The sequence below is a fragment of the Nerophis lumbriciformis genome, linkage group LG04 (genome assembly GCF_033978685.3).
Source record: "Nerophis lumbriciformis linkage group LG04, RoL_Nlum_v2.1, whole genome shotgun sequence".
In the NCBI taxonomy this organism is placed as follows: Eukaryota; Metazoa; Chordata; class Actinopteri; order Syngnathiformes; family Syngnathidae; genus Nerophis; species Nerophis lumbriciformis.
Window position 1 is genome coordinate 67,309,317 of NC_084551.2, and position 17,287 is coordinate 67,326,603.

General features: G+C 43.4%; 1 protein-coding gene across 1 annotated transcript; it reads left to right on the forward strand.

Moving 5' to 3' along the window:
• The first annotated feature begins 859 nt into the window (after positions 1 to 859).
• On the forward strand, positions 860 to 17,126 carry cyp4t8 (cytochrome P450, family 4, subfamily T, polypeptide 8). The gene is made up of 12 exons (XM_061958791.2): positions 860 to 1,129; positions 1,210 to 1,354; positions 1,441 to 1,485; positions 1,562 to 1,689; positions 8,053 to 8,177; positions 8,252 to 8,406; positions 8,476 to 8,582; positions 13,227 to 13,417; positions 13,495 to 13,628; positions 13,719 to 13,783; positions 16,811 to 16,893; positions 16,955 to 17,126. The coding sequence occupies exons 1-12, from the start codon at positions 941 to 943 to the stop codon at positions 17,124 to 17,126; spliced, it is 1,539 nt and encodes a 512-aa protein (XP_061814775.1). The 5' UTR covers positions 860 to 940.
• Positions 17,127 to 17,287: the final 161 nt, after the last annotated feature.

A 17,287-nucleotide genomic window follows, 5' to 3' on the forward strand; every position in this document is an offset into this window, starting at 1 on the left:
ACAGCTTCTTCCCCAGGGCCATAACCATCCTGAACGGACTGCCCCATTGTCCCTCATAACTGCCTTCTCTTCGGTGCAATAACCCATTCCACCAACCACCCTGTTTTTGTTTTGGTTTTTTTCATGTATATATTCATTTCACACCATATTCATTGCACTTCTACATTTTTTATATTTTTATATATTTGCACATTGTTTTTCTAGCATGCACACATCGCACTGTATGGAATGGCCTCAATCTCGTTACCTTGCGTAATGACAATAAAGCTGATTCTGATTCTGATATCCCACACCCCGGATTGTAAATAATGTAAATAATGTAAATAATTCAATGTATATATGTGTCGAAACGCTTCATGACGCCTCATCAACCCATCACTACTACTGTCAACTGTCAGTTTAGGCTGTTCGCCGGCTCCTCATCACCACTTCAAGATGGCGGCCCAATTTCTCGCGTCACAGCAGCCAATGCTGCGTCTGCTTCTAAGATGTACCATGAATTGATTTACGTGGACCCCGACTTAAACAAGTTGAAAAACGTATTCGGGTGTTACCATTTAGTGGTCAATTGTACGGAATATGTACTTCACTGTGCAATCTACGAATAAAAGCATCAATCAATCAATAAAAAAAACAGGGCATATTTCTTCTTCTACTTCACATTGTTGAACATTGACGTCGCATTACTGACATCTAGCGGAGAAAGCGAAATAAACCTGCGGAAGTCAGCAATGAGAACGTGTTTGGATTTTATATTTTTGTCACACTTCGATATATCTAAGTATAAAGGGTAAATATAGTTGTTGGAAGTACATTCTACATTTTTAACGATATAATCAATGCATCTTTTGTAGCTCAGTCCCGCCCACCCAGAAAGTGACGTCACGCCTATTGAACACCGGAGCTTTGCTCTCACTTCGTCCTCACTTTCCCAACAACAATGTCCGTCACGGAGGTTTTGTTGGGGCTTCCGTCGGCCTGCTTTGTGCAGTACTCAATCGCTCTGCTTTGCCTCCTGGCTGTCGTCTACAAAGCCATCGTCCTGCTTCAACGCAGACAACAAGCCTCTCGGATCGACGAGGTGTTCCTGGGACCACCGAGACATTGGTTGTTCGGACACGCCCTCCAGGTGAGAAGCATTGCAATGTAACGATCGTTACCACAAAAAAAAAACAACCGTGCATGAGGACATTTGTTGTTGTGTTTCAGTTCAAACACGATGGGACTGACTTTGACACGGTGGTGAAGTGGGGGGTGCAGTACCCCTATGGATTCCCTGTGTGGTTCGGTCCCCTTGTTTGTTACTTCAACATCCACCATCCAGATTATGTAAAAAGCATACTGACGACAACAGGTGTCTATTTTTGTCCATATTGACCTTTGGGTGAGGGTAACTGTAGTATTTAAAAAAAAAATCCCAATCCTCTATTTCAATTACAGAGCCAAAAGATGATTTTTTGTATACCTTCCTACAGACCTGGATTGGTAAGACGTCCTTTTTCCGAGGAGTTGATATGTCGTTGCTCCAACTAACGCAAACAATGCTTGCGTTCTTTCTCAGGCGACGGCTTACTGGTGTCTAACGGTCAGAAATGGTTCCGCCACAGGAGGCTCCTGACGCCGGGTTTCCATTACGATGTGCTGAAATCGTACACAAGGCCGATGTCGGATTCGGCCACCGCGATGTTGGTTTGTACGATTTGTTTACTTGAAGGACAATGTGCACAATTAAAATTACACAGGATTGAAAATACACGACAATATTGAAATTACACAAGGTTGGTCTCCCCGCCAAGGCTGCCCTTTGTCACCCATTCTGTTCATAACCTTTATGGACAGAATTTCTAGGCGCAGTCAAGGCGTTGAGGGGATCTGGTTTGGTGGCTGCAGGATTAGGTCTCTGCTTTTTGCAGATGATGTGGTCCTGATGGCTTCATCTGCCCAAGATCTTCAGCTCTCACTGGATCGGTTCGCAGCCGAGTGTGAAGCCACTGGGATGGGAATCAGCACCTCCAAGTCCGAGTCCATACAGGTAAAAGCCAGTAAATTAGAATATTTTGAAAAACTTGATTTATTTCAGTAATTGCATTCAAAAGGTGTAACTTGTACATTATATTTATTCATTGCACACAGACTGATGCATTCAAATGTTTATTTCATTTAATTTTGATGATTTGAAGTGGCAACAAATGAAAATCCAAAATTCCGTGTGTCACAAAATTAGAATATTGTGTAAGGCGGGCCAATTTAGAACAGAAATACCATGGTCCGTAAACCAGGCACGGGTAGATTTTGCGCTGTGTGCAGGCGCCAAGTCCTGTTGGAACTTGAAATCTCCATCTCCATAGAGCAGGTCAGCAGCAGGAAGCATGAAGTGCTCTAAAACTTGCTGGTAGACGGCTGCGTTGACCCTGGATCTCAGGAAACAGAGTGGACCGACACCAGCTGGACTGCTGCTGAGTGGTCCAAAGTCATGTTTTCTGACGAAAGCAAATTTTGCATTTCCTTTGGAAATCGAGGTCCCAGAGTCTGGAGGAAGACAGGAGAGGCACAGGATCCACGTTGCCTGAAGTCTAGTGTAAAGTTTCCACCATCAGTGATGGTTTGGGGTGCCATGTCATCTGCTGGTGTCGGTCCACTCTGTTTCCTGAGATCCAGGGTCAACGCAGCCGTCTACCAGCAAGTTTTAGAGCACTTCATGCTTCCTGCTGCTGACCTGCTCTATGGAGATGGAGATTTCAAGTTCCAACAGGACTTGGCGCCTGCACACAGCGCAAAATCTACCCGTGCCTGGTTTACGGACCATGGTATTTCTCTTCTAAATTGGCCCGCCAACTCCCCTGACCTTAGCCCCATAGAAAATCTGTGGGGTATTGTGAAAAGGAAGATGCAGAATGCCAGACCCAAAAACGCAGAAGAGTTGAAGGCCACTATCAGAGCAACCTGGGCTCTCATAACACCTGAGCAGTGCCAGAAACTCATCGACTCCATGCCACGCCGCATTAACGCAGTAATTGAGGCAAAAGGAGCTCCAACCAAGTATTGAGTATTGTACATGCTCATATTTTTCATTTTCATACTTTTCAGTTGGCCAACATTTCTAAAAATCCCTTTTTTGTATTAGCCTTAAGTAATATTCTAATTTTGTGACACACGGAATTTTGGATTTTCATTTGTTGCCACTTCAAATCATCAAAATTAAATGAAATAAACATTTGAATGCATCAGTCTGTGTGCAATGAATAAATATAATGTACAAGTTACACCTTTTGAATGCAATTACTGAAATAAATCAAGTTTTTCAAAATATTCTAATTTACTGGCTTTTACCTGTATATTATAACTCTGCTGTTGTTTTGGCGCGCCAGCCATGCTCTCTCCTCTGGGTCAGTAGCGATCCGTGTTCGAGCGCAACCCTTGGGCTGAAAGCCGGCCGGCCCACCTCGCCTCCCCGTGCCTCTCACCCAGACGTGCTGCGGCCTCAAACTACAACTGTCAGTGTCACTGTGTTACCCCCTACCAAAAATGGCGAAAAGGAAGGGAGAAAACAGAACTTTTCTGGACAAGTGGGAGACAGAATATCTGTTTATATATGTAAAAGACAGACCTGTTTGTCTGGTCTGTGGAGCCAACGCAGACCCTAACCCTAACCAATCTGGCGCCCTAGGCAAGATTTTAGGTGGCGCCCCCCCACATCGGCAGTGAAGTGTATATACTCACAAGAAACCGAATAGCTTTGTCTTTGACCTTTTTTTTTTTTACTTACAACTATACCTAATATATAAAGGGGTGGAAAAGTGACTATTACCTGCAGGGCAAACATTAGCTAACCAGAAGGCAATAACAATGTAAACAAAAAACACCTGCTTAAAAGATCTAATACAAATGTCCCTGAGGAATGTAAGGTGGGAGTACTGTAATTACCTAACGTTACATTATTATTTTCCATAACAATTTAGCCCCCTCCACAATATTAACCCGACGTTAAAACAGAACTAGCTATTTATTGATTAGCAATTGCCGAATCATGTAACATTAGCTTAATGCTAAAAAGCCAGGTTACTATCACATTCTGTAACAGACAAATAATTTCATGTAGGCTAACGTTACCTACCTGCTACCTCTGTCTTTTCTCGTTTCTCCTCCTCTTCTTTTCTCTTTTTTCTTCCCTGGGCACCTGACAGTTTTGGCCGTTTTGACATCTTGTGTTGATTTTTTGATGTGGTGACGTCCAAAAAGAGTCATGATACGGGAAGGGAGGGGGCGCACCGTGCGGGGGGAGGGGGGGGAGGGCGTAATGTTGTAACAAATAATATTTCTATTAAATAGGCTTTACTTTGCATTTTAATTAACGTGGGATTATTTCTTGTATTTAGAAATAATAGTACCAACTTTTTTTTTTTTTTTTTTCTTTTCTCCAACATTTGTGGAACTGGCGTGGCGCCCCCTGATGGACGGCGCCCTTAGCATTTGCCTATACGGCCTATGCCACGGGCCGGCCCTGAGCCAACGTGTCGGTAAATAAGGAGTACAACGTTAGGCGACACTATGAAACGAAACACCAGGACCATACTTGCCAACCTTGAGACCTCCAATTTCGGGGGGTGGGTGCGGGGGGCATGGTTGGGGGCGTGGTTAAGAGGGGAGGAGTATATTTACAGCTAGAATTCACCAAGTCAAGTATTTCATATATATATATATATATATATGTATGTGTGGGAAAAAAAATCACAAGACTATTTCATCTCTACAGGCCTGTTTCATGAGGGGGGGTACCCTCAATCATCAGGAGATTTTAATGGGAGCATTCGCATACCATGGTTTATATAGGGCACAGAGTGGGTGGGTACAGGCTGGCCTAGAATTTGCCATGTTATTGAATATTCAACATTATTGTCTTTGAGGTCCCAAATGTGTTTGCTGAGTTCTGTGGTATTCCGCAGGTTTTTGTTCCTGAAAGAAGCCTTGTGATTGTTCCATCTGGTTTTGAATTCTCCCTCGGTTAATCCTACATATGTGTCGGATGTGTTAATGTCCTTGCGTATTACCTTAGATTGGTAGACAACTGATGTTTGTAAGCACCCCCCGTTGAGAGGGCAATCAGGTTTCTTTCGACAGTTACAGTCTTTGTTGGTTTTGGAGTCGCTCTGTCTGGGGGCCCCCAGACCACAGAACTCAGCAAACACATTTGGGACCTCAAAGACAATAATGTTGAATATTCAATAACATGGCAAATTCTTGCATCCAGCACACCTTACAATAGTGGTAATAAAAGATGCAACCTATGCTTGAAAGAGAAACTGTTTATTATTTACCGTCCAGACCTGTCATCCCTCAACAAGCGCAGCGAAATTGTAACAGCATGCCGCCATAGACGGAAACACCTCCTAGGTAACACATGAGCCAATCACCACGCCCCTAGGCCAGCCTGTACCCACCCACTCTGTGCCCTATATAAACCATGGTATGCGAATGCTCCCATTAAAATCTCCTGATGATTGAGGGTACCCCCCCTCATGAAACAGGCCTGTAGAGGTGAAATAGTCTTGTGATTTTTTTTTTCCCACACATACATATATTGCGCTCTACTACGGTATCGAGCACTATTTTTTGGATAACCTTATTAAGACATATATATATATATATATATATATATATCCCCGCGACCCCGAAGGGAATAAGCGTTAGAAAATGGATGGATGGATGGATGGATATATATATATATATACATATATATATATATATATATATATATATATATATATATATATATATATATATATATATATATATATATATATATATATATATATATATATGTATGTGTGGGGAAAAAATCACAAGACTATTTCATCTCTACAGGCCTGTTTCATGAGGGGGGGTACCCTCAATCATCAGGAGATTTTAATGGGAGCATTCGCATACCATGGTTTATATAGGGCACAGAGTGGGTGGGTACAGGCTGGCCTAGGGGCGTGGTGATTGGCTCATGTGTTACCTAGGAGGTGTTTCCGTCTATGGCGGCATGCTGTTACAATTTCGCTGCGCTTGTTGAGGGATGACAGGTCTGGACGGTAAATAATAAACAGTTTCTCTTTCAAGCATAGGTTGCATCTTTTATTACCACTATTGTAAGGTGTGCTGGATGCAAGAATTTGCCATGTTATTGAATATTCAACATTATTGTCTTTGAGGTCCCAAATGTGTTTGCTGAGTTCTGTGGTATTTCGCAGGTTTTTGTTCCTGAAAGAAGCCTTGTGGTTGTTCCATCTGGTTTTGAATTCTCCCTCGGTTAATCCTACATATGTGTCGGATGTGTTAATGTCCTTGCGTGTTACCTTAGATTGGTAGACAACTGATGTTTGTAAGCACCCCCCGTTGAGAGGGCAATCAGGTTTCTTTCGACAGTTACATGCTTTGTTGGTTTTGGAGTCGTTCTGACTGGGGGTCGACGGCTCATTTGCAATTGTTTTGTTGTGGTTTGAGATGATTTGTCGTATATTGTTCATGCAGCTGTAGCTCAATTTGATGTTGTTCTTGTTGAATACTTTTCTTAGGGTGTTGTCTTTGGGAAAGTGTTTGTCAATCAGATTGAGGAATTTGTGTCCAATGTTCGTTGAGACGTTTTTGCTGTATGGGGGGTTGTACCAGATGATGCCGCTTCGTTTTCTGTTCTTTTTTGGCTGGTTTCCTGGCGTGGGTTCATAGGTGAGGGTGAAATTGTATCCGCTTTCATCAAGGGCTTTTTGGTACGGGGGGGTTGCTTGGTCAAATTCAGCTTTGCTAGATGACAGCATCGATAGCCTTTTATTGATTCCGGTAGGTATTCTTTTCGTGGTGGTGGGTGGGTGGTTGCTGTCATGGTGCACGTATTGGAGTGTTGTGTTGGGTTTCGTGAATGGTTGGTAGCTGTTATTTCTCAGGTTGAAAGTGACGTCAAGGAAGTTGACGGTTTGCTTGTTGGCTTCAATCGTGATCCGTAGGCCGTTCTCTTTGAAAATTTGGCATATGCGCTTCTTGGTATTCTCGCTGCTCCTTGGCGAGGCGCGACACACTGCCAGTCCGTCATCACGGTAAATACCAAGGTTCAGATTGAGGCTAGCGAGCTGGGAGAGGAGGAAACTCCCAACGAGTTCACACGTTTCTGCTCCGTCAAAACTTCCCATAGTGACGTCAAATGTTGCATTGTTCTTTTTTTGCCATGGTGTACTGTTGTGGATGAGAATGGAGTTTTTTGCGTGGATGATGATGTTTCTTTCGTTGCCTGTGATTGAGTCGTAGTCTGAGGCGAAGTCTAGTGCTTGAGTCAGTAGGTCTTGCATGATGGAAGGGTAAAATTCCTCGATATCAAAGGAGATAAAGTTGTGCTGTTGTTTGTCTTGGATGTTGTTGAACCATTTGATTACTGCTGCTGTATTTCTCCATTGGTTGAGTGGTGTTTTGTCCTTGATTTTTGTGTTGACTCTGTCCAGGATTATTTTGCTGATTTTTCCTATTTCAGATTTAGTTGGGTTTATTAGTCGGCATGTTGGGTTATTTGCGAAGTTGGGTTTGTGATCCTTCAATGTGATGAAGGCTTCCTTGTTGGCTGTGGCGTCCACCCTGTCCTCAATGTCCAGTTCAGCCGCGATCCTTTTATTTTCCAGGTGGATGTTCTGTAAGGTATTGGGTTGCGCTTTTTTGTATGATTTGGTGATGCTTCTGTCCAGTAAGGTGTGGTGTTCTGGTATGTCCATTCTGTAGAAGTTTGTGGTTTTATCGGCAGCTATGATGAGGTTGTTTACTTTCTTGATGCGCTCCTTGTCATTTTTCAGCTTGGTGAGGAGTGGGTTGCGGATTGGCTTGAATTTGACTGATTGTATCATTTTGAGCATGTCGTTCTATATATATATATATATATATATATATACATATATATATATATATATATATATATATATATATAAGAAATAATTGACTTTCAGTTAATTCTAGCTATATATATATACTGTATATATCTTAACCACGCCCCCAACGGCTGCAAAGTCTATATAACCTACTGGCTGTCTTCAGGACAAATGGGAGCTTTATTCAAGCAGCGGCGAGTCCTTTGAGCTGTTCAAACATGTGAGCCTCATGGCGCTGGACAGCATTCTGAAGTGCGCGTTCAGCTACGACAGCAACTGTCAGACCGAGAGGTCAGCCTCGACTTTCTGTACATCATCAGCCTTGTTTTAGACAGTTTTTAACATGTACCGTGTTCTGCTTTCAGCGGAACAAACATCTACATCAAATCCGTGTATGAGCTCGCTGATTTGATCAACTTGCGCCTGCGGATCTTTCCTTACCACAACAACCTCGTATTCTACCTCAGCCCGCATGGCTTCAGGTACAGGAGAGCTTGCAAGGTGGCTCACAGTCATACAGGTAAGCCGATTTCTGGAAACGGTCAACATGTCACACGCGTCAGTAATACCTTCTCTTTGTCTTTGAAAGAGGACGTGATAAAAAAGCGCAAAGAAGCATTGAAGGAAGAGGCGAAGCCTGAGAACATCAAAAAGAAGAGGAACATGGACTTTTTGGACATTCTTCTCTTAGCAAGAGTAAGTTTTAGAAGCAAGTTGTTCTTTAATAGATGACAGTCACAGAAGCTCAAAGCCAAAGTCCTTAGTTTACTAAAAGCGTCTTCATGCTGACTTTGGCACAGATTCCGAACAAATAATAGTAAGTGGAAGTAGAAACCTACAAAAATAAAATCTTTACAGATCGCTTTGAATGCCATCAGGACTAATCTACATCTTATCCATCCATCCATCCATCTTCTTCCGCTTATCCGAGGTCGGGTCGCGGGGGCAGCAGCCTAAGCAGGGAAGCCCAGACTTCCCTCTCCCCAGCCACTTCGTCCAGCTCCTCCCGGGGGATCCCGAGGCGTTCCCAGGCCAGCCGGGAGACATAGTCTTCCCAACGTGTCCTGGGTCTTCCCCGTGGCCTCCTACCGGTCGGACGTGCCCTAAACACCTCCCTAGGGAGGCGTTCGGGTGGCATCCTGACCAGATGCCCGAACCACCTCATCTGGCTCCTCTCCATGTGGAGGAGCAGCGGCTTTACTTTGAGCTCCCCCCGGATGACAGAGCTTCTCACCCTATCTCTAAGGGAGAGCCCTGCCACCCGGCGGAGGAAACTCATTTGGGCCGCTTGTACCCGTGATCTTGTCCTTTCGGTCATAACCCAAAGCTCATGACCATATGTGAGGATGGGAACGTAGATCGACCGGTAAATTGAGAGCTTTGCCTTCCGGCTCAGCTCCTTCTTCACCACAACGGATCGATACAGCGTCCGCATTACTGAAGATGCCGCACCGATCCGCCTGTCGATCTCACGATCCACTCTTCCCTCACTCGTGAACAAGACTCTGAGGTACTTGAACTCCTCCACTTGGGGAAGGGTCTCCTCCCCAACCCGAAGATGGCATTCCACCCTTTTCAGGGCGAGAACCATGGACTCGGACTTGGAGGTGCTGATTCTCATCCCAGTCGCTTCACACTCGGCTGCGAACCGATCCAGCGAGAGCTGAAGATCCTGGCCAGAGGAAGCCATCAGGACCACATCATCTGCAAAAAGCAGAGACCTAATCCTGCAGCCACCAAACCGGATCCCCTCAACGCCTTGACTGCGCCTAGAAATTCTGTCCATAAAAGTTATGAACAGAATGGGTGACAAAGGGCAGCCTTGGCGGAGTCCAACCCTCACTGGAAACGTGTCCGACTTACTGCCGGCAATGCGGACCAAGCTCTGACACTGATCATACAGGGAGCGGACCGCCAAAATCAGACAGTCCGATACCCCATACTCTCTGAGCACTCCCCACAGGACTTCCCGAGGGACACGGTCGAATGCCTTCTCCAAGTCCACAAAGCACATGTAGACTGGTTGGGCAAACTCCCATGCACCCTCAAGGACCCTGCCGAGAGTATAGAGCTGGTCCACAGTTCCACGACCAGGACGAAAACCACACTGTTCCTCCTGAATCCGAGGTTCGACTATCCGGCGTAGCCTCCTCTCCAGTACACCTGAATAGACCTTACCGGGAAGGTAATCTACATCTTAGTCACAGAAAACCAAACCACCGTCCTTAGATCACTAAAAGCTGCTTCATACCAACTTTGGCACATAGTCTGAACAAGTAACAGTAAGTGGAAGTAGAACAAACAAAAATAAAATCTGTACACATCACTTTGAATGCCATGAGGACTAATCTACATCTTAGTCACAGAAAACCAAACCAACGTCCTTAGATCACTAAAAGCTGCTTCATACCAACTTTGGCACATAGTCTGAACAAGTAACAGTAAGTGGAAGTAGAACAAACAAAAATAAAATCTGTACACATCGCTTTGAATGCCATGAGGACTAATCTACATCTTAGTCATCAAAAACCAAACCAAAATTCTTAGTCCACTAAAAGCTGCTTCGTACTGACTTTAACCATACTTGCCAACCCTCCCGGATTTTCCGGGAGACTCCCGAAATTCAGCGCTTCTCCCGAATACCTCCCGGGACAAATTTTCTCCCGAAAATCTCCCGAAGTTCAGGCGGACTCAGGTCCTCCACAATATAAAAACGCGTACCTGCCCAATCACGTTATAACTATAGAATGATGGAGGGCGAGTTCTTGGTTTCTTATGTGGGTTTATTGTTAGGCAGTTTCATTAACGTCCTCCCAGCGTGGCAACAACACACAACAACAGCAGTCACTTTTTTGTCTACCGTAAAGCAGTTTGTCTGCCGTAAACAGCAATGTTGTGACACTCTTAAACAGGACAATACTGCCATCTAGTGCATTTGATGAAAGCACTTTTGTGCGTGCCACACAGCAATGCATCATCAGAGAGGGTGTTCAGCATGGTTCGAAAAAATAGTGACAGAGAATAGAACAAGGATGGACAATTCAACCCTTAACTCAACAATGAGTAGATGAGTGTTATGTGTGTGTATATGTGTAAATAAATGAACACTGAAATTCAAGTATTTATTTTATATATATATATATATATATATATATATATATATATATATATATATATAATTAAAAAAAAAAAAAAAAAATATATATATATATATATATATATATATATATATATATATATATATATATATATATATATATATATATATATAAATTGTTGCGTTTTGGACCAGTTGTTCCTCCCAGGGAATTCAAGTCACAATTCGCTCCCAAGCTCTTTACAACACTTAAAGCTGAGTTGTATATATATATATATATATATGAAATACTTGACTTGGTGAATTCTAGCTGTAAATATACTCCTCCCCTTTTAGCCACGCGCACTCTTGTTGATGTTAAGCATGGCGGGGGAGGTTGGAGTTCCATACACTGGTCATGCCATTCAGGGCCCTCCATGCAAGTGCCTTCCTCACTTTTAGATCTTGCTCAGTTGAGTTGACCCATGCGTCCAGGTATTTAAAGTCCTCAACTTATTTCAGCACAGTGCCCCCTGCTGTTATCAGAGGTTTATGTTCTGGTGGATGAGGTTTTCCATCAAGCATGGAGTGATAGTTTAATATCGTATAAACGCATGCTTACCTTAGCTAAAGCTAAATATTACTCAAATCTCATCCGCCTCAACAAAAACGACCCTAAATTTTTGTTTAGTACAGTAGCATCGCTAACCCAACAAGGGACTCCTCCCAATAGCTCCACCAACTCGGCAGATGGCTTTATGAATTTCTTTAATAAGAAAATTGAACTCATTAGAAAGGAGATTAAAGACAACGCATCCCAGCTACAACTGGGTTCTATTAACACAGATACAACTGTATCTACGACGGATACTGCAATACAAAATAGTCTCTCTCTTTTTGATGAAATAACATTAGAGGAACTATTACGGCGTGTAAGTGGGATAAAACAAACAACATGTTTACTTGACCCACTTCCTGGGAAACTTATCAAGGAGCTTTTTGTATTATTAGGTCCATCAGTGCTAAATATTATAAACTTATCACTTTCCTCTGGCACTGTTCCCCTAGCATTCAAGAAAGCGGTTATTCATCCTCTGCTCAAAAGACCTAACCTTGATCCTGACCTCATGGTAAACTCACCTTCCCTTTATTTCGAAAATCCTCGAAAAAATTGTCGCACAGCAGCTAAATGAACACTTAGTGTCTAACAATCTCTGTGAACCTTTTCAATCCGGTTTCAGGGCAAATCACTCTACGGAGACAGCCCTCGCAAAAATGACTAATGATCTACTGCTAACGATGGATTCTGATGCGTCATCTATGTTGCTGCTTCTTGATCTTAGCGCTGCTTTCGATACCGTCGATCATAATATTTTATTAGAGCGTATCAAAACACGTATTGGTATGTCAGACTTAGCTTTGTCGTGGTTTAACTCTTATCTTACTGACAGGATGCAATGCGTCTCCCATAATAATGTGACCTCGGACTATGTTAAGGTAACGTGCGGAGTTCCTCAGGGTTTGGTTCTTGGCCCTGCACTCTTTAGTATTTACATGCTGCCGCTAGGCGACATCATACGCAAATACGGTGTTAGCTTTCATTGTTATGCTGATGACAGCCAACTCTACATGCCCCTAAAGCTGACCAACACGCCGGATTGTAGTCAGCTGGAGGCGTGTCTTAATGAAATTAAACAATGGATGTCCGCTAACTTCGTGCAACTCAACGCCAAGAAAACGGAAATGCTGATTATCGGTCCTGCTAAACACCGACATTTATTTAATAATACCACCTTAACATTTGACAACCAAACAATTACACAAGGCGAATCAGTAAAGAATCTGGGTATTATTTTCGACCCAACTCTCTCCTTTGAGTCACACATTAAGAGTGTTACTAAAACGGCCTTCTTTCATCTCCGTAATATCGCTAAAATTCGTTCCATTTTATCCACTAGCGACTCTGAGATCATTATTCATGCGTTCGTTACGTCTCGTCTCGACTACTGTAACGTATTATTTTCGGGTCTCCCTATGTCTAGCATTAAAAGACTACAATTGGTACAAAATGCGGCTGCTAGACTTTTGACAAGAACAAGAAGACCAAAACAACGAGAATGTGAGCAACTAGAAACCTACCAAAATAAAAACAGTGCTAAACAACATCTGTGTCAAGCAACTTCCAGTGGAACCATGAACCCGAACCAGTACCCCATAAAACTAATCGATTTATGTTTTTTGTCGACGGCCGCAAACCTTTTAAGGATGAGGACCAGCAGGGACTATCGGATGAAGACATACGAGCGGAAGTGGACACCTTCATGTTCGAGGGCCATGACACAACCGCCAGTGGCATTTCCTTCATCCTCTACACCCTCGCCTGCCACCCGGTACACCAGCAGAAGTGCAGGGACGAGGTCACTCAGGTCATGGACGGCAAGGACAACATTGAGTGGTAACTTGGTTCCATGGACGACACCTCGGTGTAGCGGTTTTGAAATGTCGGTCATCAACTTGGGTTGTCTTCACTAGGGAGGACCTCAGCAAATTGCCGTACACCACCATGTGCATTAAAGAATCCCTCAGGCTATACCCGCCTGTGCCGGGAATGGGCAGAAAAACGACCAAACCCATTACTTTTTTCGATGGACGGACTTTGCCAGCAGGTTAGTTGAGTTTTTTTGGCAGTCCTTCCAGACGTATAATCTGAGAAATTGAGATAAATGATTAACTTCTGCCCTTATTTCTGTTTGTAGGATCATTAGTTGGGACAAGTGTGTTTGCACTGCACAGGAATTCAACGGTTTGGGAGAACCCTCATGTGAGTTAAGCTTGATTATTTGGCAGCCTCGAACTGTTGGAAGACACTTTGAATTCTGGGTGTCCCAAAACATTTTGACATGTTTTCCTAGTCCAATAACTACGTGGGTTCTCACCCTAGTGAGCACAAAGTTTAATGGGATGTGTTAAAAAACCGGTTTAATGTTTGACTAACGTTCATGAGCAATGTAAAGGCATGTTTGCGCGTACAGCAGTCTCCCGTTTATTGCTGTTAATTGGTTCCGGGCTTGACCATGGTACAAACCCTGTTTCCATAGGAGTTGGTAAATTGTGTTGGATACAAACATAAATGGAATGCAATGACTTGCAAATCCTTTTCAACCCATATTCAATTGAATGCACTACAAAGACAACATATTTGATGTTCAAACTCATAAACTTTATTTTTTTTTTGCAAATAATAATTACCGTATTTTCCGCACCATAAGGCGCCCTGGGTTATAAGCCGCGCCTTCAATGAACGGCATATTTCAAAACTTTGTCCACCTATAAGCCGCCCCGTGTTGTAAGCCGCATCTAACTGCGCTAAAGGAATGTCAAAAAAACAGTCAGATAGGTCAGTCAAACTTTAATAATATATTAAAAACCAGCGTGATGTGGGCGCGCATGGAGTCGTATATCAACATGGACGGAGCTGCGTGAAAAAAGCCACCCGGCCTCTTCGCGTAAACTTCCCTTAACCACTCGCTCATCTTTTCTTCATCCATCCATCCCTTCGAGTTAGCTTTTATGATGACGCCGGCTGGAAAGGTCTCTTTTGGCAAGGTCTTCCTTTTGAATATCACCATGGGTGGAAGTTTCTGGCCATTAGCATGGCAAGCTAGAACCACAGTGAAGGATGACTTCTCATTCCCTGTGGTGCGAATATTCACCGTACGTGCTCCCGTTGTATCCACAGTGCGGTTCACAGGAATATCAAAAGTCAGTGGAACCTCGTCCATGTTGATAATGTTCTCTGGCCGGATCTTTTTTTCAGCTATCTTGTTTTTACAATATGCACGGAAAGTAGCCAGCTTTTCTTGAAAGTCTTTCGGCAGTTGCTGTGAAATAGTAGTCCGTGTGCGGATGGAGAGATTGCGTCTTTTCATGAACCGGAAACCTGTCGCTTAGTAGGAGCCATTTTGTGGTCTTTACAGATGTAAACACACAAAGGAAATGAAACGTAATATCCGCGCGCTTCTTCTTCTTCTTCTACGCGGGCGGGTGGTTGCTTACAGTAGAAGAAGAAGCGCTTCCTGTTCTATGGGGGCGGGTGCTTACCTTGGCGGTTGCTTGCGTAGAAGAAGAAGCGCTTCCTCTTCTACGGGGAAAAAAGATGGCGGCTGTTTACCGTAGTTGCGAGACCTAAACTTTATGAAAATGAATCTTAATATTAATCCATATATAAAGCGCACCGGGTTATAAGCCGCACTGTCAGCTTTTGAGTAAATTTGTGGTTTTTAGGTGCGGCTAATAGTGCGGAAAATACGGTAACTTAGAATTTCATGGCTGCAACACGTGCCAAAGTAGTTGGGAAAGGGCATGTTCACCACTGTGTTACATCACCATTTCTTTTAACAACACTCAATAAACGATTGGGAACTGAGGAAACTAATTGTTGAAGCTTTGAAAGTGGAATTCTTTCCCGTTCTTGTTTTATGTAGAGCTTCAGTCGTTCAACAGTCCGAGGGTCTCCGCTGTCGTACGAACCCCGTTTCCATATGAGTTGGGAAATTGTGTTAGACGTAAATATAAACGGAATACAATGATTTGCAAATCCTTTTCAACCCATATTCAGTTGAATATGCTACAAAGACAACATATTTGATGTTCAAACTCATAAACTTTTTTTTTTTTTTTGCAAATAATCATTAACTTTAGAATTTGATGCCAGCAACACGTGACAAAGAAGTTGGGAAAGGTGGCAATAAATACTGATAAAGTTGAGGAATGCTCATCAAACACTTATTTGGAACATCCCACAGGTGAACAGGCTAATTGGGAACAGGTGGGTGCCATGATTGGGTATAAAAGTAGATTCCATGAAATGCTCAGTCATTCACAAACAAGGATGGGGCAGAGGGTCACCACTTTGTCAACAAATGCGTTGAACAGTTTAAGAAAAACCTTTCTCAAGCAGCTATTGCAAGGAATTTAGGGATTTCGCCATCTACGCTCCGTAATATCATCAAAGGGTTCAGAGAATCTGGAGAAATCACTGCACGTAAGCAGCTAAGCCCGTGACCTTCCATCCCTCAGGCTGTACGGCATCAAAAAGCGACATCAATGTGTAAAGGATATCACCACATGGGCTCAAGAAAACTAATTAGGGTTAGGGTTAGGGTTAGGCATAATAATGTGTTAATTCCACGACTGTATATATCGGTATCGGTTGATATCGGTATCGGTAATTAAAGAGTTGGACGATATCGGATATCGGCAAAAAGCCATTATCGGACATCCCTACACGTAAGCGATGGTATTACGGACCTTCAATCCCTCAAAAAGCCACATCAGTGTGTAAAGGATATCACCACATGCGCTCAGGAACACTTCAGAAAACCCACTGTCAGTAACTACAGTTGGTCGCTACATCTGGAAGTGCAAGTTAAAACTCTACTATGCGGAGCGAAATACATTTATCAACAACACCCAGAAACGCCGCCGGCTCCGCTGGGCCTGAGCTCATCTAAGATGGACTGATACAAAGTGGAAAAGTGTTCTGTGGTCTGACCAGTCCACATTTCAAATTGTTTTTGGGAACTGTGGACGTTCGTGTCCTCCGGACCAAAGAGGAAAAGAACCATCCGGATTGTTATAGGCGCAAAGTGTAAAAGCCAGTATGTGTGATGGTATGGGGGTGTATTAGTGCATTTTAATTGACAAATTACACAACGTGTAACAGTGGTTTTGGGTTTTGTCGATTGGTAAATCTCCAGAGAGGTTTCCTGTGACTTTGTGAGTCCAACATCTCCACAGGTGTCCTGACCAGATGTTGTGTTTATTGTTCCTCATGGTGTGAGCCCAGGTGTTTGACCCACTTCGCTTCCTGCCAGAGAACACTTCCCAGAGGTCTCCACATGCATTCGTGCCGTTCTCCGCCGGGCCCAGGTTGGTTTTGTCCGCTTCTCAACTTAAAAACACAAAACGTGACCTCCGTTCCGCCGGCCAGGAACTGCATCGGTCAGAACTTCGCCATGAACGAGATGAAAGTGGTGGTGGCTTTGACGCTGAGGAGGTTCCACCTGATGGAGGACCCCGCCATGAAGCCCAGGCTCATCCCTCGACTGGTGCTTCGCTCCATCAACGGCATCCACGTCAGGATCAAAGCGGTGGATACTTGAGATCCATTGAATTTCTTAAGAAAATACCACACATGCAAAAATAAAGTCAACACTACAATAAAAAATTCTAAACATTTTACAGTATAATTTGGATATAAATTATTTACAGTACCGTATTTTCCGCACTATTAGCCGCACCTAAAAACCACAAATTTACTCAA

Excerpts from the sequence above, each read along its gene's own strand:
- cyp4t8 (XM_061958791.2), top strand. The coding sequence starts at position 941 with ATGTCCGTCACGGAGGTTTTGTTGGGGCTTCCGTCGGCCTGCTTTGTG. Across the intron at positions 1,130-1,209 it reads TGTTCGGACACGCCCTCCAG|TTCAAACACGATGGGACTGA; the intron begins GTGAGAAGCATT and ends GTTGTGTTTCAG. Across the intron at positions 8,583-13,226 it reads ACATTCTTCTCTTAGCAAGA|GATGAGGACCAGCAGGGACT; the intron begins GTAAGTTTTAGA and ends AAACCTTTTAAG.